This window comes from Acanthopagrus latus, chromosome 13, assembly GCF_904848185.1.
Source record: "Acanthopagrus latus isolate v.2019 chromosome 13, fAcaLat1.1, whole genome shotgun sequence".
NCBI classification, from domain to species: Eukaryota; Metazoa; Chordata; class Actinopteri; order Spariformes; family Sparidae; genus Acanthopagrus; species Acanthopagrus latus.
The window spans coordinates 25,912,006-25,936,572 of NC_051051.1; the positions used below are offsets into that span (position 1 = coordinate 25,912,006).

Below are 24,567 nucleotides of genomic sequence, written 5' to 3' on the forward strand. Positions count from 1 at the left end.
CGATCAAATAAAAGCTGCGGACGTTTAAATCATCTCAGAGGTGGACTCAGAGTGAAGCCTTCTTATATTTTGTCCAGCTCTCATCCACAGACGGTCTGATTCTGTCTGAATGCAGATAAAGAGACTGAAGCATCTCAACCAAACAACAGAGTCTGAATATGAAGATTCAACACTCTGAATGTTTCAGAAACTGTACGTCTTTGTGTTTCTGCTTCTGTATCACTGCTGATTCATCAGATGTCCATCTGTAGGTGGACTCTGTCTTTCTTTCTGTCTTTCTTTCTGTCTTTCTTTCTTTCTTTCTGTCTTGGAGCTGCTCGACTCAGACAAAGAGGAGAAGCTTCAAAAGAAAATATTTTTGAGTCTCGAAGGGTTAAAAGTCTGTCAGGCTGTGCAGGAAAAATACCACTCACATACCAGACCAGTGAGACGGAGCCCTGCGGTGACGTCTGTAATCCAGAAAACAGAACCGGACCCACGGAGACAGAACGACATGAAGTCCTGAACCAGAATAAGATAAACAGGGTTCAGAGTCTCTGGACGCGACTTTAATCCAGAAGTTACGGAGCAACATGATGCTCTTGATGGTCTTTGAGCTCTGGTTTTGGTCTCCACCACCTCCTGAGAAGAAAGTGTTCATCCACAGGCAGGTGGTTCTGGTTCTGTTGTGGTGGTGCTGGCAGTACAATGCTACATAAACATATAGACAAAAAAACATGTAACTCTGGGGGGGAAAGCTCCAGTGTTCCCTACCTGGACAATAAACCAACACATGTGCTCCTGCAGGTCTCAGTGAAATGAGCTGCAGGTGTAACGAGGCTTCAACAGGTTTGGACTTCAGGACCTGAACAGACCAGAGCTGCTGGCTGGTGGTCTGATGGAGGACAAGTGATTCAGGGACCGATTCAGAATTCAAGGTTCACCTCCTTTAAGCCGTCACAAAAAGGGCGTCGCCACACCGTGATTGGCTGAGAGGGAACCGCCCTCCATCAGCAGTCAGTCTGCATCACCTGCACAGGTGATCTGGATCCACTGCAGTGAGTCCAGCACAAAACTAAGACAGACAGAAGGGCTGAAACAATCAGACTGCTACACTTTTTTTTTTTTTCATTATCACAGTGTTGTTGTTTGGTGCAGAACTGGGAACACTGGGATTTAAAAAAAAAAAAAAGGATATTTTTTCTTTTCTTTTTAAATTATTTTCTTTAATTCTTTTTAAATGTCTTGGTTACATACTTTTTATTCATTTTATTTTTACTTACATTTTTTATGTATTATTAATATATATTACCTATTTATTGATCATGATGAAATAAGGCCTCTGCTCAGTGAACGACATCATCGACCTCAGACCCTCGAGATGACTGAGGGAAAACTTCACCACATCAAAAAAGCTTTAATTTTTCTGTTTTTTAGTCAAACTGAGACCAAATCTAAACCAAACATTTAAAACCAAGTGAGAACATTCAAAGAGCCGGCTGAGGTTCTGAGGTTCTGAGGTTCTGAGGTCCAGACTGAAGGTAACAATGTTCCTGCAGCGGACTGAGGAATGTGTTCATTTCCTCTTTGGTGTGAATGTTTACACTCCGGACCCAGAATAAAAGTCCTGGAGGGAAGGAATGTGTGTGTGTGTGTGTGTGTGTGTGTGTGTGTGTGTGTGTGTGTGTGACTCATGTTGTGAGGACATTAATCTGTTTTCACAGTCACACTGAAGGACTCATGACGTAAAACCATAAAATGTTCTGGCTCACGGTGGCGGTTGGTTCTGAGGTCACGGTCGTGGTTCAGTTTGGGTCGGCAGGAAATGGATGAAAGTGATGAAACTGGACTCGTTTTAAATCCTCTGATGGAGGTTTCAGGGTTTTTACGGAGGTCATGAGAGTTAAACGAGCTGCAGCGTCACTTTCAAAAGTCTCTGGAGTTAAAGTTGAACAGACAGTAAAACGTTTATTTACTTGATTTACCTTTAAATTCAGTTTGAATTCATGTTTTATTTGTTCTCATGAAGATTAAAATGTTCAGGAATCAGCGGTTGAATCTAAAACAAAGTGTTTTATATCAGTTCTGTGTGAAGCTCTCAGATAAAATGTTCAGTGAACTTTAATGAAAGAAACAAACACATGAAGGTTTCTGCCTCCATCTGGTGTTCAAACAGGAGAATCACAGCACGTTCAGGAGAAGAAGCGTCGCAGTCAATTTAATCTTTTATCTAAATTAAATGGTGTTAGTTTTGTTTAGTATTGATTATTGATTTATTTATTGATATATTGTCATTGTTTTATGATTTATTTAGAGTCTGACTGCATTTTTTTTCTTTTGCTAGTTATTTGTTTAGTACAACTTTCTTTGGCATGTTTCATTTTGTGGAGTTAGTATTTGTTTTAGTTAGTGAACACTGTGGTTATATAGGCAGAAGGACAGGTGTGGGACCATGATGCACCTGGGTGGTTTTTTTCTTCTGATATTGCATCTTTAAAAATGTTTTTAAAACAACAACTTTGATTCTCTATAACATTTTTTAAAAATTATTTACTCATTATTTTATCTTTTATTATTTATTGTTAATTTTACTTTTAGTATTATTTATTGTTAATTGTGTTTCTTATATTATTAAATTTGTTCTATTATTTGTTGATTATTTTCTATATTATTCATTTATCATTCATTTCAATTATATTTTTTCTCTTTTGATTTTTTTCAGAAAGCAAAATGTTTTTTTTTCCTCACATATTAGGAATTTAAAAAGCCGTCTTGTTCGTCTATAAAAACAACCAACTTCTTTCACAGAATCATAAAATAATCTCACATATTTTGGCCTTTACGCTCCTGATTAAACATCCTGGGAGGTAAAGCGCATTTTGTTTCTCCCCTTTTCTGTCAAACAGTCGAGAACAAGAACAAAAAGCCAGCGAGGTTTTATTAACAGATTACTTTTATTATAAATATACAGTGTTAAAATGGAATGGTACCTGACACTGCCAGCCGTTTACCGCTTATAGAAACAAACAAACCAAAAACAAAAAAACAAAACAACTGAAGTGGAGTTTGTGCTGCAGATCTGCAATCATCGAATCGACACCGGGAACAGAACTCCCGTTAAAGTCCGACACCTCGGCGGCCATTTTGGGTGAGTGATGGAAACCGGGACGCGTTCGTTCTCCTCGAAGTTCAACACAGTTTGTAAAAGAGGAGAACTTTGTGTTTGTTAAAGTTGATCTGGGTTTTGTTTTTTTAAAAAAGGAAATAAAACACGAGTAAATGGTGTCAAGTGATAAAAATGAGATCACAGTAAGATGTGACAGACATTCATCGGTGCTTAACATCCAACAGTTTCAACAAAAGGTGCCACATGCAGCGTTTCTTTAACATCAGCGTGTAACATGAAACATCTGGTTACATTCCAGCTGCTGTTTCTTTAGATTCAGAACTACATTTCCCATGATCCCCTTCAGCTGCCTCTGACTTCTCGCCCCTCCTGGAGGAGGATCAACAGGTTCTGGTTTAGAGATTCGTTTTAACTCAAAAGGCAAAAGTGTAAAGATCAACAATCACGAGTGGCAGACGGATGAACACCAGGAACAAAGTTTGATAAATCTGTATTATACACCTGAAAGTAGCGACTTAAAATATTAGTTTATCAACTTTCTTTCAATTTATTAGATTTCTTTGTGCAAAGATTTGCTGCTTCGTTGACCGTTCGATGCTGAGCTGAGTATTTTTTTGGTTTTGGATCGTCGTCCAGACAGAATAAAATATGTGAAGGTGTCAATTTATTTTTCACTATTTTGTCACATTTTGTTGACAATAAACCCTAAAAATATTTTTTGTCGGCCAATCAGGATCATCGATCGCAAACACGAGAAAGGTTGATGAATGATGAAAACTTTTGGATTTCTGAATTTCTCTGATACCAAACTGAAAATCTTCATCATGCAAATTATGTTCTTGATTAAACAAATAACTCTTTAGTCTGTAAAATCTCAAAGAAGAGACCAGCGATCCTGAATCCTGCCCCCATTCCAGTAGAAACCGTAGAAGAACTTCCGGATCTCCACAGCTTTTAAATCCAGAGAAGCAGCTCGGTCTCTCTTCCGGACGTTAAAATGTCACACGTGGCACCTTTTCATTTGATCATTTATCTTCATGAATGTTGCTCACTGGATGAATCACATCGCTGAGCGCTCCGACGGCCACTAGGTGTCCCCGTGGAGTCCTGTAGGTCCAGTTTCTGCTCCGGCAGACGAGCCGAGCCGACGTCCTGCTGTCGCGAGATCGTCGACAACACATCGCGCGACAAACAGGAGCCGTTGTTCAAGTCAATGGCATGAAGGCGAACGAGCAAATTTCACTTTCATTTGCTTCCAAATATCCAAGTCCAATTTTCAGGCACTTAATTTTTAAGTACTTTACATTAATGAGCAGTGCCGTCCAAGACTAACGCTGAAGTAGTGTGCAAAACACTGGATATAACAAATCTGTTTGAACATGCATAACAAGATGTAAACATTTCAAAACTTTATCAAAAAGGAAAAAAATAAAAAAAAAAGGAAATTATATCTAAAAAACTAAAGCTTAAATAACCAAAGAAGAAGAAAAACAACCTATTCAACTCTCATACTGGTTTAAAAACATGTCGCTCAACTCTAAACTAAAACATGGCCCCGCCCCCCTCCGATGACACGTTCGGCCCTCAGCGGCGTCTCGACTTTAACGTGAAAACAAAATGATAAGAACTGAAAGTGAAACTCAAACCGGTCCAGAGGAGTCTGTCGTCTGAAGACAAAAGTGTTTCTACAGAGTGAAAAAACCTGCCGACGCTCACGGTGACGCTGCTCAGACCACAAAGTGACAAAAGTCAGAAAATAAAAAAGAAAACGAGCTTGAAGAAATAAAACCAGGCTGTGTGGTGGATCAGTCAAGACACTTGGCACCATCAAGACACAAAACGAGACATTTCAAGTGTTTACAACCCCGATAAGAATTTAAATCATTCGGTCCGATTACATTCCCAACGTCTAGAAGAGCTGCGTGATGAAACCGGTCTGAGGTGACCTAAGGAGCGCACGTTCTACGGGCCACAACGAGGAAGATCCGGGTCATTTTAGGTCCAGGAAGTCAAAATTTTCTTGGGTACATTCACCTGTGAACAGCCGTCACAGGAGAGATCTCAGATTCTCTTTCACACATCCTGCATCCGTCCGCAATCTTAAAGGAGAGAGAGACGTCTGTACACCTGCCAACAAGTTGTCCTCATATTCTAGATTTGTAAAACATTCTCGCAGCCTCAGAAAACTTCATCCCAATCATCCAGGTGAGGCAGCAGTACACCTGTAAGCATGAAAACTGTTTCCGGACCTCCAGCTACAAACCAGGTCACCTGTTCCTCCAGCCAAGAAAAGTGATTTCAAAACGTAAAAGTAAAGTCTACAGGCGGAGCAGGAACTCAGCAAGATAACCGCTGCTGTGACAGCCAGCGGGCCACGGAACCAGGAAGTGAGCAAGGAAGTAAACCAGGAAGTAAACCAGGAAGCTACAAAAATGTGAGGCGTTCTCACCGACTGGCCACCATCTTTGGGTCCAGTTCTATTATACACTCTTTTTTTGAGTCTGGCATCCAGTTCTTATAATACAGCCATTCTTAGAGGAACCCAATTTTCTGCTTTGATTATTCTGACTTTTCCTTTTTTATTTCTTACGTCTACTTCTGTCACTTTTCTTTGGCACAATCGAGGGCGACGCCATTAAATGTCTGCGAGCAGTCTGACCACGTCCCAACGTTAATAACATGACAAATACAAGATGTACAAAAACACGTGAAAACAAACAATCCCGTCAACACTTTTGTCTTCAGTCGGACTCTTTCTTCTGAGGCCTGCCGGCTGCTCGAGTCTGACGCAGGGCAGCATGAAAAAACACCTCAGCAAAAATAAATAAAAGGGTTCACGGGCACGATGAAGCCGAGTAAGACACAGAATATAGATTTACCAGACCTGTTGTCAGACATGTCAAACCTTACTGCACTGATGAAAATATGACTTCAAGAAATAATCATGAAAAGGAAGAAGTACGTTTACAATCTCCTCCTCGTTACTGCTCAGTTTTCCCCACAAGTGAAGAAAAACAAGACATTTCTTAAAGCACACAGGATCAATGACTCATAAAGTCCTGAAATATTAGTAATAACTGTCTTCAATATGAGGATAAATGCTTTAGAAAGGTTATGGAGTCTGGTGGTTTCTGGTGGATACAACATGTGCTTTGGTGCTTCTGCCCAGCTGTGATCGACTGAGTATACACATCTCGACTCATGCATTCATTCACAAACACATCATATCTGTCTCACCACATAAATCTGAAGAGAAACTGCAAATATTTTCAGAACAAGTCAGAACATCTTTCAATTTAGTTCTTAAAAAACATTTTTTTTTCCCCTAAAACTCACTCGACAAATTTAATCCAAAGACACAGATCCGGAGTCGAGCTGTGACGACTTCGCTCTGATGAAAAACAATTTGCAGCTTCATCAATAAAAAAAAAAAAAAAGAAAATACAAACATAGAAACATTATGGCGATAGCTACGTAACTAAAGAATAAAACAGCACCACTTAATTTCGGTGTCGTAGTTGATTCCACTACTTTAAAATAACAAACAAATAAAAGTTGGCAAATATAAATACGGGCGAACAAACGAAGCAGATGGGTACAGTAGGTGTGCAAATCTGAACGAAACACACAGACGAGTCGAAGGAAAAGGCTGCGATTAAAGGGATACCTTGACATTTTAATTTGTTTTTTTTCTTCCAGCTACACAAGATTTTTTGTCACAATATAGAGTCGCTGTTTTGTGTTGGCACTTAAGATGAGAAGAAGAGGAGGAAGAAGCAGTTGGAGCAGTGGATTTCTTTTTTATTCGTGTGTCGCGATAAATCATTTAGTCTTTAAAAATGCCAAAAATTGTGAAAAACACAAAGTTTTTGTATCCGGCCAACAGTCCCAAAACTCTTCATTTACAGTCATACATCCTCATTTTTAAGAGACTGGAAATTGAATTGATTACCAAAGTAGTTGGTGATTAATTTCCTAACTAACTAACTGATTAATCAACATGTTCTTTGGTGAATCTGTGTCTGGATGTCTGAATTAAAACTCATGTGATGCAGCCAAACAGTCAGAACGTCATCGGATCTCAGCAGCTGTTAATAACAGTATCATATGGACGACTATCGTAGGGATCCTACGCTTACTCGCTTTCTCACCGTGTCTTAGTTAGGAAGGTTCATACCTCTCTCACGTCTGGACGCTAAATAAGAAGCCACCACCAGGAGGCGACAAGCCTAGCTTAGCATAAAGACTGGAAACAGATGGAAACAGCTAGCCTAGCCTCTGAAGCTCACTGGTTGAACATGTGCAAAAACAGAAGTGTAAGAGCAACGATATGGTTTCTGTCGGGGTTGTTGGCATAAACACACAACTCAACAAATATATGACAAATGTGTTACTTTTTCAGCTTTGCACAGACTGGGCTAGCTGTTTCCCTGTGTCTTTATGCTAAGCTAAGCTAACTGGCTGCGAGCTACAGCTCCATAACGACCATACGAACATGAGATTGGTATAACTGTTCTCTTTCCCAACACGTCAAAACTCTTAATGTAAGAAGTTGAAACAGTCTCAAGCTACAGAAAAGCCCTTTCTTCTGAAAATGGAAAAATAAAATATCATATAACACGGCAGCATAACTTCCCTTCACCTGAGACCAGTCCGCCGTCTGCCGACCTACTTTTCACCTAATTTGAGATCCAATCACGATGAGGTCTGAGTGGAGATAACGAGTTGAGACGCAACCAGATACAGACTGAAGCTTAAAGAAAGATTCTGGTGTTTTTCTACATTTTTCTTACCGAGAGAGCGAAGCCAACACAGTTCTTGTCGAGCTCTCGACACTTTCCTTACTTCCTAACACGGAGGGAAAAATATAGAACTCCACCAGAATAATTGGGGTCTAAGTGAGTCTGCTGTCTGGGGAAATGCATGCTGGGAAAAGGCACCACCGCCCTGAAACAGAAAAAGCAGGTGGATTGAATAAAAAGAAGAAAAGAAAGAAAACCTGAGGTAGTCTGAATGTTTTGGGCTACATGTTCATGTATGATCTCTACGTTTCCTCTGGTGCTGATGTGATTTCTTGCTGGTTAAACAAGCTGAACAGCAGACGGTGATGAAGGCGGGTTCAGAGTCAGAGAAATGTTCTTTAGTTTCATCTCTGATCAAAGATTTCAGGATTAAAACTGCACAAGACCAGTTTAAGATGCTACTACTGAAAAGGGAAAGTTCACCCTAAAATCAGAAATACACATTTTCCTCGTACTTGTATTGATATTAATCCATCAACATCGTCTCTGTGTGAGTTGCAGGTTTGGAGAGCGGCTCGATTAACTGGCCGCGATGAAGGTCGACTGAATGCAATTTGAATTTCGAATAAAAATCAGATTTATTCATGTTGCATTCAGGTTCACAACTCTGAAATCTACATCACCAGGTCTAACAGTCCAGCTCATCAACATCTCCAAAGCTCCTCACCTCACAGCAGAACAATGCAGGTGGATAAACAGCACAACAGGTCAGAGGAACAGTATCTATGTTGTGATTTTAAGATGTGCTGTCCGTTTAAGACATTTTTAGAGACAAATTTAAGAACTTTGGCGTCTTTTAGTTTTGTTGGAAACACGTTTATATTCCTCAAAGTGACAGGATTCAGGCATCGTATCAACAGCAGGTCCAACATCAAGGTATCTCTTTAACTGAATGTGTTTGAAGCCGGCGATGAAACAGATCGCGGGCCGTTTAAGGCACATACGTGTAAGAAAAGTGTATATAATTTCAGCTAACGAGCAGGACTATAGAAACGCTTCACTTAACGAGCTATAATGTGAAGACTGAGGAGCTTTTCACTCCAGAGAACATCGAGACACTTTATCAGAAAATAACTATCTCTCTACAGAAGTAGAGTACAATTTAAAAATGAAACTAACAAACTACAGTACACTTTAGATGCTATTTAATGACGTCTTGATGCATAGCATCACCCATAGATGTATGTTCTTTTTTAATCTTAAGTAATATGGATCTTATTCAATATTTCACTGTAACATTGAATAGTGGAGTTAATAGTGTTATGGAGGGTTATGGCAGTGTTTGTTAAAGAGTCTCACTCCTGTTTCTTTTTTTACCGTAAAGAGACAGAAATCAACAGAGAAAAGAGGAGAAACTGATTCGTGATTGTCATGAGTCTCGCCGTCGTCATTCCTCTGCAAAGTTCAATCAACGACGTGATCGAAAACCAGAAGGAAAACAAAACAAAAAAAAACAGGAAATGACAACAAAATGGGAAACAAAGAGAAGTTCAAATGTTTCTCAAAGATGATGAAAACCAACGTCCCTGTTCTGGTGTCCAACACCAACACCAAACCCCTGATGGTGGATAGAACTTTTTTAGATTCCAAAACCGATAAATCCCCGACTCATGCGACAGTTTCCTCATCACAAAATGCTATTAAACAGAGGGAATGATGCTAAAAACAGTGTGTGTCAGCGTTTGAGGGCCCGGCTCGCTTCAGCTCTGCCGGTCCAGGAGCAGAGAGGAGGCTGGGATCTTTCTCCTCCTGCTCACACTTCCTCTCAGTTTCACATATTTCCATCACCTCCTCCTCTGTCTTTACTCCTCCCTCGGCTTTCTCTGTCTCCACCCTCGGGGGTTCGGCTTTAGATCCCGGAGGAAGAAATTTCTCAAATCTCGTCCCGTTCAGATCCTCCTCAAATTTCACCTGGAAGGGTGGCAGCCCGAGCAGGAAGGCCCTGATCCTGCTCGGGGAGCTCAGGTCTGCGGGTTCCTCCTGGTTCTTCATCTCCACTTCCTGCTGTCCTCCTGCTGCTCCTCCTCCACTTCCTGCAGAACTGGACCAGTCACTCTGGCTGAAGTCCTCGGCCTGCTCTCTGGGTCTCTTGGATGGCGATGGATCTGTGGTTCCGTTGATCGTTGTCGGACTCGGCTCTGCTCCCTCCGTGCTGGGTCTCTTCACCGTGAAGCGTTTGCTGAGGTTGAGCGGCAGCGCCTGCTCGGGGGGAGGAGTCATGGGGGAGCAGGGGGGCTTGGTGCTCAGGTCCTGGGACAAAGCCTCAGACAGTCGGCGGGTGAAGGTCTGGAACTGAGTCGAGCCCAGACGAGTCCTCATCAGCTGGCACACCTGAACGCTGCAGTCCAGGTTCAGAGGCAGGACCCGCAGAGGGGGCAGAGGAGGCCGGGTGGTCCTGGCGTCCCGACTGCCTCCTCTCTGGGCTCCCTCGTCCACGTTGCACCCCGAGCAGCGGTTGTGCTGCGGGTGGAGCGGGTGGGGCTGAGGCTGAAGCTGGTCCCCGCTGGGATGAGGCGTATCCGGACTTCCACTCTTGGGCTGGAGGGTGTAGATGGTCGGGTGGTGCTGGGTCGGGTCTTGAGGCGTCAGCGCCGGGCTCTCCAGGCCTCTCTGGAGGCTGATGCGGTTCCTGAAGACATCCAGAGGACACACACCTTTGATGGGGCTGAAGCCGCCCAGGGAGCCTCCAACGAAGTGTCGAGGCAGAGTGGAGATGAGCACACCAGGAGCAGGAGCCACCGACTCCCCTCTGTCCGGCTTCGGCTCCTTCGGTTTGGGCTGGAAGGGGAGGAAGGGGGCGGACATGGGGGAGAGCTCGGGGGTGAGGGGCATGTTGACGGGGACGATGGCCGGCTGGACGGGCTGCAGAGGAGAGAAGAAGAAAAAGGTCACGAGATGAACAAATTCAGTTTGATCTGCACAACTCACCCCGAATTACCTCCTCATCATCATTTCTCTGACATAATCCTGATCCTCCACTGAAGACTGAAGCTTCCACATGACAAACACTGCAGACGCCAAGGTAACTGTGTCGGTCTCATGACAGGACAAATCAATGTGCTGCAGGAATCACTCAACCTCGGTACAACATGTGCAGATAAGACGTGAAACTGTTTACAGTTTCACACACGTCTTATCACGTTGTACTGCAGAAGTGTTGAATCATCGTTTATCCAGCAGAGAAGGAAGGCTTGTTTTGTGTCACTAAGTTTGAGTTTTCTGGATTTAATCAAATTTGAGAGAATCTTTGGGGGATGATGACAAAAACATCAATATGGTGTACAGACTTGCCATTCTGGTGACATTTTAAGAACGAAACTGAGAAAACAATGATAGCAGTTTTAATTCCAAATAAGTTAAATCTTACTTTTAATTCTCACACAAAAAACAAAAACATTTTACAGCCTCTTTCCTTTAAGTTTCCTGAAGGAGACTAAGTTCTTCTCTACGGGTTGTCTGGAATTTATTCAATATTCTTCTCTGTTACATTTCTCTGTCTGTCGCTCTCTGAGGAGGACGAGGTGCAACATTACAGCAGACTAAATGCTGTAAAAAGCTGGAAACATGGAAAGCTACAGTTCTGTAATCTCATTAGAACTATTATTACTACTACTTTCTGTATATCATAAGTTATTTGAGGAAACGAAATGTCTGCAACTAATAATCATTTTGGATTATCTGATAAGTTGTTCCACTTTCTAAATGATCAGAAAATGGTGAAAAATGTCAATCAGTGATTTATATCTTTATATGTTTACATCTTATTTTGTCCACAAACTGAAGATGTTCAGTTTAGAGGCACAGAGGAGGAAAGTTATCAGAAAATATTAACATTTAAGATGCTGGAATAAAATCACTTTTGGGCTCTTTTTCAAACAATGACAAAAATAATCTGCAAATAATCTAAAAGTTGACAGTTAATCGATTACTCGTCGCAGTTTTATCTCTCAGGTTGGTGTTTCCACCATTCGAGGAGCCATTTTGTTAAGTTTTGCTAGAAGTCCATGTGACAGGAAATGATATCACAGGGAAGGACCTCTGCTGACCGTGACAACAAGATCAGAAACTCTGAAATATTCTCACAGCAGCACATTTCTCTGCTGGTCCAGCAGGGGGCGCCTCACCTGCTCTGTGCAGGTTATGAACAGTTATAAAGGTTTGATATTGATCTGCTGTCAGTGCAGCAGCTCTGCTCCTCCTCAACATCCTGTGATCGATCACAAACTACGCAGGCTGAAATCATCAATATTTCGACAACCGTGTCATCATATTTCTAAAAGGTGGAAACATGTTGGATCACTGGGATGTTATTTTAAGAGGATATCAGGTTCACAGGTGGAGAGTGTTTGATACAGGTAGACTTCAGGTTACTTTATCCGACGTCTGTAAATCTGCAGTGCAGTGGAGTCGGAGGCGTTACCCTGTGTGTGCTGCTGGGTGTCGGTGCTCCTGCAGCTCTGGCTGGAAGCAGCGGACTCTGCAGCGTCTGCTGAGGCTCCGATGCTGCTGCTGCTTTGGCTTTGGCCTGCTGCTGAGCCAGCAGCTTCGCCTGAGCGATCAGCGTGGCCTTGTTGCGGGTTCCCGGCGGCCGGCCCCGTCCTCTCTTCACCACCACGGTGCTGTTCGGGTTCACGACCTGTTCGGAGGGGAAAAGATTAGATGTGACTCCTCGATGCTAATGATTAATGATTATATAGTCTTATCAGTGTAAATGAGCATCTTATGAGGCCTTATCACCTGTAAACTAATGGTTAATACAATAGTATAATAGTATATAATTACTTGACGTCAGAGGGTTTGTTTCAGTGTGTTCACCGTTTCCTGTCACTTACAGTTCGAGAGGCGGCAGCACTGGTTGCCATCTTCTTCTCCTTGGCTTTGGGTCCTGGTCTTCTGCCTCTTGGCAGCGGCTTCCTTCCTCTGATCCCTCTGGGTTTGGGAGGCAGGGTTGGGGTTTCTGGGATTTTGAATTCGGCTCCTCCTCCTCCTACTCCTCCTCCTCCTCCTCCTCCTCCTCCCGCTCTGAGGTGCTCTTCATAAGGTAGCATCAGCCTGAGGAACACATGAGTACGTAGTTAGCTTGTTTTCAGCCGGGCCTGCTTCTATATTTTGAGGATTTGGGGAGGTTCAGTGTCTCTGTCGAACCTCTCGTAGTGTCTCCGGGTGCAGGTGGCAGCGCTGGTGCTGCCGGGGCATCCTCCCAGCTCGTTATAAACCACTTTCCAGAGACGGTTCAATGTCACCTGTGATTAACACACACACATACAAATCGACTATAAACTCCTGAAATCCTGCAGATAAAGAAAAAACGTGTGCTGAGACGGACGGTCGCATTTTCTACAATCCAACCGTGGAAAGAAACGTGAAATATTCAGTGTGTAATACAGAATATTTCACAGGCCGTGGCTTTTACTTGTAGCATGTGGAGGGAGTCCTAACATCCACTGACAGTCTGTTTGATGACTTTGTAGGATGTAGTTTCCTTTCTGTGACAGTGACAAGCTGTCTGGAGCTCAGCAGGTGGCGCTGGGCTGCAACACCAGGTCTCGTTTACAGATACTAAAAAGATTCACAGCAACACTACAGGACAAATTAGAGAAGCTCAACTTCATGCAAACGAACTCTGACACTATGCGACTGCCAACCAGGTGACAGCCAATCAGGTTAGTTTAGATTCCCACAGAACTGGAAGCACAGAGTTGTTTTCTACTCGGCCCGACAATGAGAGTGAAATCAAACACGAGATCACATCTGTTTTTATCAGTGAGGACGTTGTAATCTGCTGTGTGCCCCTGCAAACAGGCTGAACAACGCGTCACTGCTCCACCTCCAACCTATTTTCACTGATCAAATTCAACACCAACACCCTTCAAGTTTCAGTTTCCTCTCCAGTGAGGAGGCAGACGAGATACTAATGTACAACTAAATGTGACGATTTGCAGCTTTTTCTTTGTTATGCATGACAATAAATGAAGAATTTTTGGGTTTTGGCCAAAAAAAAAGCTTTCTGAAGATGTCAGACGTCAGAAACAAGAGTCGCTATAAAACACCGGATCCCGTCGTCGCTCTGTGACGTCACTCGCAGGCGTAAAAACAGTGGGAAAAATCAAAGTGAAGGAATAAAAGGCGTAAAAAATATATATATATCATTTGTTATTTTATCAGTATCGGCCATGAGAGGCAGGTAAATTTCATTATCCCGACTAAGAATATCTGCAGTAACAACACAAGGCGTCAGAAATGGAGACAGAAACTCTGCCATTAGCAGCAGAGTACGAGTCGCAGGTGTTTGTTGTTGAGGCAGGTGTGACTGTGTGACAGGAGGACGTCAGGGGGAGTAAAGAGTCGAGTCGAGGCAGAAAAACAGTCGACCCTCGAGGCGGGAAAAGACAAAAATGTGGGTCGCGTTGCAACTAACAGCATTCTACGATTTGACAAAGATAAAAGTCGTTCTATCAGATGTTTTTTTTGTCATCGCCCTTTAATAACGTCTCACTGCAGCTGAGGAGCACCTCTCCTCCACTTCACTGTGCAGCTCTATAAACTGTGTGTGCTCAGATTGTGTGTGTGTGTGTGTGTGTGTGTGTGTGTGCTTCCATACATTATCCAGTGTGTCATTAGGGGTGTAACTCTGTTGTATAATACAGCATTGTTCAGTGCAAGGCTCAGTTCAGTACAGCGGCTGAAGCTGAGCGAGTGAACAGGCCTTTTGTTGTCAGCAGAGCGGCTCTGGGCTGAAACTGAACCGCCTTGTTTTTAATTTATCGTAAAGCTGCTTTTGTTGTGTGTTTATTTACTGTAAACAGCTGAGGAATGACTGATTATCCAGGCAGAACTCTCCTGTTACATTCTGAGGAGACAAACATACGTTCATACAGGCCAACGTGACGCTAAATTAAAACATTTAAATACTTTTCTGAAGTCATCAAGTTATCTTTAATTAATTCTTCAACTCCTTCAGACATTTAAGTTTATCATTAAGTGTTTTATTTCCAACGTATACAGTTTTTATTTACTATATCAGAGTCTTTGTTGGCATCTGCTGAGGGAACGTACAAACACTGTAGTCAAACGAGTCGTTCAACTTCCTGAGAAATGCTCATTTGTTGGTGGCATGGAGGCAAATGTCTGGGGAGCAAATATAAAAGCTTCAGTTAGCATACAGTTAGCTTAGCATAAAGACTGGAAACAAGAGCAGTTTGCCTAGCTCTGTGCAAAGGTAACAAAAGTCAGTTTGTTTATTTAGTTTATCGAGCTGTGAAAAAAAAAAAAAGTGTTTGATTATTTAGTTTGTTTAGACGGAAGGTCAACAGGACGTCTTCAGGTATCGAACACTTAACTTTAACAATCTTTAGATGTTTTCAAGATGATATTTAACCAGAATTAAGACCAATTCCTGGGGAAATCCAAAAAGTAAGTAGTATCATATGTAGAACGAAATTGACCCCAGCAGATCCTGTAAAGTATTAACTGGACCTCGGTTTGTTTCTGTGACCGTCTAAACTTCCGTCTTTACTACAGCCGACGTTCAAAGACTTTAATAGATCTAAAACAGTTAAATAAATGTTGATCACTTAACCAGATCTGGTCAAAGACAAATCTTCAGAGCACTTTCCATGGAAGGGAAATTAAAGGAAATGAGACCAGCTTCATTACTGCGTGGCTGCCACTGATAACTCACTTGCTCAATGATCTTTGTGACTTTGTTCAAAAAGGAAATGACTCGATGAAAACTATGAATCAGTTGAAACAATAGTGTGTTAGGAACAATGTGTACTTGTGCGCACAATGCATATTTCTCTGACAAATGTGTGCTTTCATATTTATATCTACCAGTTTCAGGCCTGTGACAAAATATAACAAAAATAATACTGTAAAATAAAATAAAGAATTCATTATAGTAAGGAATTCAAAAGTTAGATGCTTTAAAGACTTTCAAGGCCCTAATATTCATAAAAAATTCAATTGAAGACATTTTGAGTGATGTTTTGAGACGTGCAGACTTCCTGGATTAAATGATTTACTGAACCAACTTGCAGTGACTCACCTTTTTATATCCTCCGAGTCGTTTCACCACAGAGTACATGAGGAAGAGGTCAACTGAGGAAACAGAAGACAGACATGTTGAAACTGAGCGTCGCAGCCAGCAACGACAAGTGGAAACAGACGAAACATGCAAATATCAAAACACGGAGCAGATAAACACACAAATCAGGAGGTAATAATGACAATAAAAGTTCAGTTTGACTCAACAAACAAGTTCTGATAAAAAAAATTAAAAAAACGAATCCACAAAAGTACCTGATGATGGTTTTACTCTCTGCTGCTTATCAAAATGAAACAAACGTCCTGCGTTTTTAATATTTCAGAGTGACTTCAACTGCTGCCTTAATTATGAGAACAAGACCAGAAAGAGTTTCCTTAAATATCAAATAATCACCGACAGTAAAACGTAAAACTTCAGGCCGGCTTTACATTGTTTTGTTTTTTTATAAATGTAAATCTTTTGAAAGTAAAGTACGAACTGTGGTGTCAGTTTACAGAATGCTTCTGAATGTAACTTATTATATTAAAGTACAATAAATAAGTTCGAGTACATTGAAATTGTATTTGAGTATTTCCACTTTCTGCTACTTTAAACTTCTACTTCGCTACATTCTGAAGACAGTTATTGTACTTCTGACTGCAAATTTATTTGATTACTTTAGCTCAAGTTTACCTTGTAGGTTACCAGCTGCATCAGAGCCAAAGTAGTACATTTTTAAATTAATCTATTAATTATATTTAGATAATCGATTTTAAACTTTTAAACTCTGTGTAGGAGTGTTCTTACAGAGTCGTGGCCTTCATGTGGTCAGGCCAGGTGAGCCCAGGTGCCCCTAACCCTGCGTTGTATGAACAATCGTTCTGGATTCCTTTACTTCTCTTTTCACACATCTGTCTTCTCTGGCCAAGATGTTTATATTGTTTAAAGGAATGAGACACAGCCATTCACACCTGGACTCACCTGGCAACCCACATGAAGGCCGGTTTGACTAATGAACCCTCATGTGTCCTTAACGAATCTGTAAGTTCACTCCCACACAGAGTTTAAATCCTACAAGTTCCCTCCAGTTAGTTAGAACTGAAGAAACCTCTTGGACGAGAGGTGAAACATCAAGAAACTGAAACGAGTCCAGGTGTCTTCGATAGACTGAGAACCTTCATCAGCATGATGATCAATATATGATTCTATCTATCCGTCTCATCCGACATGATTTCATGCAGCAGTAGAAGTTAAAAACTGTGGAAGTGGTGAGTGAGCTGCTGTGTATTCTTTTATTTCCTCTCTCTGTTGAATAGCTGGTGGCAACTGTGATGCATTAATATCATTAATAAGACAAAGCAAGAACAGAAAGAAATGGAAATAATTTAGGAGGCGCTGGATTATTTACTGTATTATCGTATGTGTGTTATTAAAAACCAGTACATTAAATATCAGATACTTTAAGAGGTGTACTCAGGTATTATTTGTATGGGTGATGCTCACTTTTGCTCAATTTTCTTCTCACTACTCGACGGTGAAGTCACAAAAACATGCTTACAGTTTGATTAATATAAATAAAAAGCAGATAGAAGTAAGAACTGGATGTGCTGTTCAACTTAAAATCTGATAATAAGTCATTGTTGTGTTCATTACTTATATAACTGTCCTCAAGAGGGAAGGGAAAAAACAAACAAAAAACAATAAATCAGTTATGGCTTCGGACCCAAGCTGTCAACCCAAAGCGTCTTCTTCATGAAGTTACATTTTGTTTCTGTGGTTGGTAAGTTGTGAAACAGCGTTCGGCAGCAGAGATAAGATTTAAAGCCCTGAACACACAGAAAAAAAAAACAAAAGTGCGATCATGGAACCAGTCGAGCAGGAGTTTTCAGCTGCAGCCGCCCGTATCCTGACGGGAGCTGCTTTAAAAACCTGCTGATAGCAGGAATGATCGTACAATATGTTGAAATCGTTTTGGGTTTCATAATATTACTCGAGTCAGTATCTTGTGGTATACATTGTCACAGCATGATTGGTTTTATTGAGTTTTAAGAGTGTGTGTTTGAGGGCTGATGACACAAACTCTGCGTCATCTGTTTTAGGTTGTCGGTCGGGAACGTTCTGTTGTTTCTCCCGCTAGGAAAACATTTTTAATCTCAGTGGTGCAATTCTGGTTCAGTGAAACGCATGACTCTGCTTCTGGCTAAATCCGTGGTCAACGTCCTATGAACCTTGCAGAGTGCATGATGGGAATGAACCGAAACCTGCGACCTTGTTTCATTCATCAAATGGTGAAACACTCACACATTCACCTTTGAAACAAAGAGAGCAAGAAAGACGAAGAAAAGAAGAGACTCACTCTTCTTGAAGCCGAGGTTTGGGACTTTGTGGATTGGCGAGCCCTGACGCTCCATGAAGGCGAAGAGCTGATCCAGGAACAGCTGCTCTTCAGGGTGAGGGAGCCAGCTGCCCTCACAGCCGACCTCCACGCTGCCCATCACATTCTCCTGAGAGGAAACACGTCCGGGATTTAAACAGGAACACACACACAGGCATGTGGTTTGAGATTTAAAAAAAAAACAACAAAAAAAAACAGTTGAACCATTTAACAGAAACATAAATATACTGGGAACTACCCTGCACTGAAACAATAACTCTAATGAAGCTTGAAATGTAAGTCAGCAGTTTGGATTAAACTCTGCGGTCATTTTGAGGATGTCATTGTGTTGTTGTGTTGTTCCAGGACCTCCAGGAAGAGATTTTCCACTTCACTTTCAACACAGAGGCTTCAAATAACCGTTTCATAAGCACTTAAATAAACACAGAGGATGCAGCAGTTTGTGATATTTACATCAACGCATAAACATGTTGTCTACGTGAAGCATCTCTGGTTGTTTTTACAGGGTTTAATACAGACATTCAAATAGTTTAAATGAAGGACAAACCTTCATCTTCTCAATCCAGGACTCTGATTGGCTGGAGTTCGGGGAGTCTTTGCCGTCTCGGCCTCTCCTCTTGCGAGGACGCCCTCGAAGACTGAGAGACGGACATCCTGGACAAGAAAAGACAACATTCAATCGTCTTCACTTCAAGAAGATGCGAAATCTTTCCCCCAAAAAAGAAAGAAAGAGGAATGATCATCAGGTATCTGCCTCAACAACCCTGTGAGGTTAAAGGTCACCGTCACACTCACTGAACTGCCAGGAGAAGCTGGCGCTGCCCTCCAGCGTCGGGTGGCTGAAGGTGTCCCTGCAGTACATCAGTCGGGTGGAGGGCAGCGCCTTGATGGCGCCCAGGGCCAGCAGGTGGGGGTCCTGCAGCCCCGGCCCCCTCGCTCCATCCTGGATGCGTCTCTGCAAGGAGCGAAAGCGGCAGTACTGCGGGTAGCTGAGCACTTTGATGCTCTGACACTCAACCAGGTCGTCTGAGAGGAAAAGACACGAGACACGTGTGAGACAAACGTCCTCCTGCCGTCAGTCAGACCCGTCAAACGTCCAGTCGTCTGTCCTCAGTGTTTCTTACTGTCAGGTTTGTCTTTGAGCGGCTCGCTGCTCTTGATGCCGATACCGTCGCTGTTCTGTGGAGGTTTGTGGAGGCCGTTGGTCCCGCAGGGCGCCACCTTCAGGCAGCTGCTCCAACCAGCCGGCTGCCCACACGACCACTGAACCAGGTCCTCCACCCGCACCACCATCTTCCTGGACACCGCCAGAACCTCATCCTAAAACCACACAACAGGTTTGTTCCACAGTTGGATGAAAACTTATCACTTTGTTTGTGATACTTCTACATTTAAGTTCATTTAAGTTTGAGTGCGTGACTTTCACTCATACTGGAGTATTTAACAGTGATATATGTTGCTGTTCTGCTCCTTTAACTTAAGTAACTTGTGGGAATACTTCCTCCAACACTGCATGTGACGCAACACTTAAAAATCAAAGAGGAAGTTTATGAAAAATACCCTGAGACGCACGTTGGGCTGAAACCATTCAATGCATCCGTGATAAATCTTTATGAAACTTCTTCCGGAGACTCGACAGGCTTTAAACCACGTTTTTCAGACATGTGGTCGAACTCCATGAGGCACCAAGACACACTTAATGTATAAAATTGGGGGAGTTACCCTTTAAGTGAAACTCAGCTGCTGTTAACACAGTTTAAAGTGAAGCTGATGCTGCTGACGTCTCCTCCTATTCCAGTTTGTCAGCTGTGATCCTGCTCAGTTCTCCCGGCAGGCGTGACAGAGCCCAACCCCCCCCATAAAACCTCCACCCCCTCTGGGCGGCAGCCAGGTGGGAGCTCCTCACATTCCTGCACCTCCTCCTCCTCCTCCTCCTCCTCCTCTTCCTCCTCCAGCAGCAGCCAGGTGGGAGCTCATTAACAACACAGAGCGGCTCTGAAGGACTCCCCAGTAAACATCTCTAAAGCTCAAATATTCTGTCTGTCACTCTCTTAAGTGTGATTCTGTTCATTTGAGAGCCTCGTTATGTAAATGTGACGCCAGTTTTAAATGTCACTTTTACATCAAAGTCCCTTTTCAGACACGGAGGAAGAAACATCGGTGTTTCTTCCACTTGTTAAATGACAGCAGATGTCTTTTACGTCAGCGGTTATGATTGTGTGATTATTTGACACCTTATACGTGAAAGAGAGGCTTAAAGAAGCACTGATTATTTTAATCATCCATTAATTTAATTTCCAAAGTCGCGTCTTCAAATAGTTTCTTTTGTCTGAACTGACTGATCATCAGAATAGATTAGAGATTAATTTTCTTATTATTGATAAATCAACTGTAAGAGCGAGAGCTGGTGTAAAGTGAGATTAATTCAGAAAAGCATCCTCAGTTCTCTCAGACAGCATTAGTTAAAACCTTATCTAACGACCATCGAGAGCAAATTAAACAGATTTTATTTTGTTTGACGGTAAAACATAAGTATTAATTTATCACAGCGCTGTGTTATATTATGATATTTTTAGGTCATATCTCGATATAAATATATATAAAAGCACTTTATAAATGAAAGAAAATATAACAATATTATCTCAATAGTACAGATGCACAGATTGTAATGTTCTGAGTTTTTTCAGATTCTGGCCTGTTGATACTGACACAAACTTTTTTTTAATGAAAATGTAATTATATGTTCGCAATAAAACTCTGACAATTAAACAGCTCATAGAAAATAACACGTAAGATATTTTCTTGGCTGTATCTGTCTAAAGTTTTATCCTAATGTCAGTTTATTTGTTGATTATATTCTGTATGATTAAACCAAATCTGTCAGATAAAAGTAGTGGAGTAAAAAGTGCAGAATTTGTCTTTAAGATGTTGAGTAGAAGTATAAAGTAGCAGAAATACTCACTAAAGTACAAGTTAAGCTTGAAATAAAGATAAACGGGGCTTTGACTCCTGTGAAAATCCGCTTTCAGAGGGCTCATTTTTTCCAGCAGGAAAATTAAAACCCCCGTATAGAGAGGCAGCTGAATATCAAAGTTCAAAATGTGGAAAATTTGGTTTCAGTCGAGTCATAGGATTTACATTTGGGTAACACATTAGTCTCGTTCCCAGAGGGGGATTTTGATGTGAAGGCTGAAGCTGCAGCCTGCATGTGAACTGTGATAATCAGAAACACTCGCAGCCACATCTGATGTTTTCTTTCTCTCGTTCACATGAAATCGCTCTCGATCCGTCTGCGTTTAAACTGTCTTTTTTTTTAATTAAACAGATCGTTAAGTGTATTTGTCAGCGCAATAATAAGATAATCAGGAGGAGAGAAAGAGACAAAAAAAAAAAGAAGGTCGGGTTAAGACACGTCGTGACTTTGACTGAAGGCTTCAGGTTCGAAACATGTTTGGATAAAAAAAGGAGGCAGCGACGTGACGAGGTTATTAATAGATGTTCCTTCAGCCGATTCCATTAGAGAGACGTTCACTCACATTACGAGTCGACAGGAACCACACAAGGGCGACTACTGTACTGTACTTACAATCAGAAACTGGCTTGTATTTTGTCACGTCTCTCGCTGGGTGCGGACTCACAAAGAGCCGTTTTGTTTTTGTGTTGTTCTTTTTTTGGTGTATCTGTAGGAAAACTGTTATAAGTGTCAGATTTACAACATCAGTAACTTCCACTGAATCACCTTTTTTTAAGTTATCCTTTAACCGTTTTACTGATCTTAATGAAGCTATTGTTTTGTAATTCCTCTTCTGTGATGTCGTCCTCTTACCGTCCTCTACTTCTTTCATTTATTTATTCTGTATTGCTTTTATGTGATTTTACCTTTTTGAACAGCACTTTTATTGCTTTTACTTTACATTACATGTATCTTGTTTGTCGACTGCTGAGTGTTTATTCTGTTATGTTGTCTTAACTATTCATTAAACTTAAACTTGTGACTTATTTGCTCTACATACAGGTCAAAACTACTCTGCCAACAAACAGACACCAAAATCTTGTTCCTTGTGTCGTTTCTTCGTTCATAATGCAGATATCCGTTTCTAGGACTGATCATCATTCCACGTCAACACACCTAAAAATCCAGAACTTGTCCCAGTTCATGAAAAATCTGCTGATGTTCAGGACAAATTAAAATCCAGCCAAGACAAAAATAAGAACACATACAGAAAAATCACAAAAATGACTGAGTTGTGTCGTGTGGAATGATTATAAATGATTGATGATGAATAAAATAAACTATTGTGTGCTGCAGACAGGTTTGTATGAATAAAGGGAAAAGTAAACAAATGACTGAGGGTCCCTCCCATGCAGGAGGAGGAGTCAGCCTCCCTCCCTGTGACCTTTGACCCACCTCTCCGTGCTCTCTGGTCCGGCCCTTCGGCGTGTCCTCAGGCAGGAAGTAGAGTCTGGTGCTGGCCAGCAGGTGGCGATGCGTCTGGTCCTCCCATAGCAAGGTCACCTGCACAAGAAGAAGAAGAAGAAGAAGAAGAGCTTAGAGAGATCTAAATTATTTAAGAGTTTGTTAAAGTTTGTTTGTGGACTGAGAATATCTTCCATCCATCAGTCTGACTGAACATCTGATTCAGCTCAGAAGAGCTGACGGATGTGATATTTAGCATGTTTGGTCTTGTTTCATGTTAAAGAACTTCAGACAGAAACAGGAAACATTTCTTATCAAAACTGTGGCCAACATGTGGCTCTGTCAGAGTTTCAGTACCAACTATACTACACTTTTCTTCACTTCCTCATTTTGAGGCATTTAAAAATATTTTTTCGAGAAGTCTTCGTCATCCCGTGTCAACAGAGCCTGACGTGTAAATCTGGAAGTGGGGAAGCTGAGGGGAGAAACAGGAAACAAACAGGAAGCTCATCCTGATGGTACAGACGGCGGGAGGCGAGTCGGGAGGCGAAGATGACATCATGCGAGTGTGAAGTGAAGCGAAGTGCAGCAGATTGAGCAGGTTTGGAGGTCAGACGTGATTCCTGGCTCAAACACCGGGAGACGTTTCGACACTCGCTCTTCCAGGAGGGTTTTGTGTTCGGTGTTATTCATTCACACAGAGAGAGTTTGACTGAGTAAACAGTCTGACACACCTGCCTCACCTTCACTCTCACCTGGGCGCCACATACAAACCACAACGTACTGCTGAACGTTAACTGGATTTTTCCAAAACCATTTTAATGTGTGCAAACATTGTAATCTGCTCTTTTGTGGAGCAAAGAAATACACAGAGAAACTCTTCACCTGAGCCCACACAGACTGCCGTCGTTACGCTCCAGGATTTTGATGGATCTGACAAACTTGTTTTTGAATTCCTTCCCTCTCACTTATTACCTGAAGATAAACATTATTAGAAAATTACTGGTGCCATCACTAATATTTCTCTGCCTGTCTGCACAAAACTTAAATAACTCGCCTACAAAAAGGATCAGAAGCAAATCGGCAACGATCGCTGTGTGTGAATATTTAAAAGGAAGATGCAATATGAGCAGCGCAGCAACATGTCGCAGACTAACATCTATCAGGTTGTGGTGCTCGCTTGTTCATTCAAAACCTAGAAAACCTACAATACCCATAATGCACGGCACCAGAACAATTAATTTGTGCTTTCATTACATGAAATTAGCTCGAAGCTGATTTTTTGACGACTGCTTCAGCTCCTGCGGCCTCTGAAAGTGGAGAAACTGACAAAGAAAGAAATATTATTCCAGAGCAACTTCTGCGTCCTGTTTAATCACATTCAGGATGTGAATTTGGGAGAATTTGCTCTCGTACTGGATGTTAAATGTTAAGTTGGACATGAACTAACACTGGAAATAAACACGAGAAGATAGTTTCCAAGTTTATTAAAGTGATTTGAAAGGTGTGACGCCCACACAGGCTGTGAATTTAATCTGCTTTCAGCGTTTGGTTCAGACTCATGTTGAAAGTGAAACAGAAATGTTTCAGGTCCTGTAAGATTTCCCCTCGTCGTGCTCAGGATGCCGATTCACAATAATTTATTTAATTCAGTAAAGAGGACACATTTTTTATTTCCTCTCTCCATTAACCCAAAAAACATGCACTTCACATCCCTCCATGACAATCAATCAATCAATCAATCATCGTCAATACAATACTATCAACCTAAATACAATGCAAACTCATTAACTCTGTTTCAGCTCGCGACCTCGATTCACT

At 41.7% G+C, this 24,567-nt stretch overlaps 1 protein-coding gene and 1 long non-coding RNA gene across 2 annotated transcripts in view; both read right to left on the minus strand.

Annotated features, from left to right (window-relative positions):
• Positions 1–596: 596 nt before the first annotated feature.
• LOC119031757 lies at positions 597–1,405 on the minus strand. The gene is made up of 3 exons (XR_005078695.1): positions 1,292–1,405; positions 924–1,054; positions 597–690 (listed from the first exon to the last, which is right to left on the minus strand). It is a non-coding gene; the product is annotated as an uncharacterized LOC119031757 (long non-coding RNA).
• A 1,509-nt stretch (positions 1,406–2,914) lies between these two features.
• Positions 2,915–24,567, minus strand: part of zgc:77151 (uncharacterized protein LOC337153 homolog) — a 38,487-nt gene continuing 16,834 nt past the window's right edge. The window contains exons 3-12 of the mRNA XM_037119196.1: positions 22,738–22,845; positions 19,454–19,649; positions 19,125–19,355; positions 18,877–18,983; positions 18,291–18,438; positions 15,956–16,008; positions 13,054–13,151; positions 12,741–12,960; positions 12,329–12,544; positions 2,915–10,770 (exon numbers count right to left, since the gene is read on the minus strand). Of these exons, the coding sequence (XP_036975091.1) occupies positions 9,568–10,770; positions 12,329–12,544; positions 12,741–12,960; positions 13,054–13,151; positions 15,956–16,008; positions 18,291–18,438; positions 18,877–18,983; positions 19,125–19,355; positions 19,454–19,649; positions 22,738–22,845 (2,580 nt within the window). The 3' untranslated portion in view covers positions 2,915–9,567. The remainder of the gene's footprint in view (positions 10,771–12,328; positions 12,545–12,740; positions 12,961–13,053; positions 13,152–15,955; positions 16,009–18,290; positions 18,439–18,876; positions 18,984–19,124; positions 19,356–19,453; positions 19,650–22,737; positions 22,846–24,567) is intronic.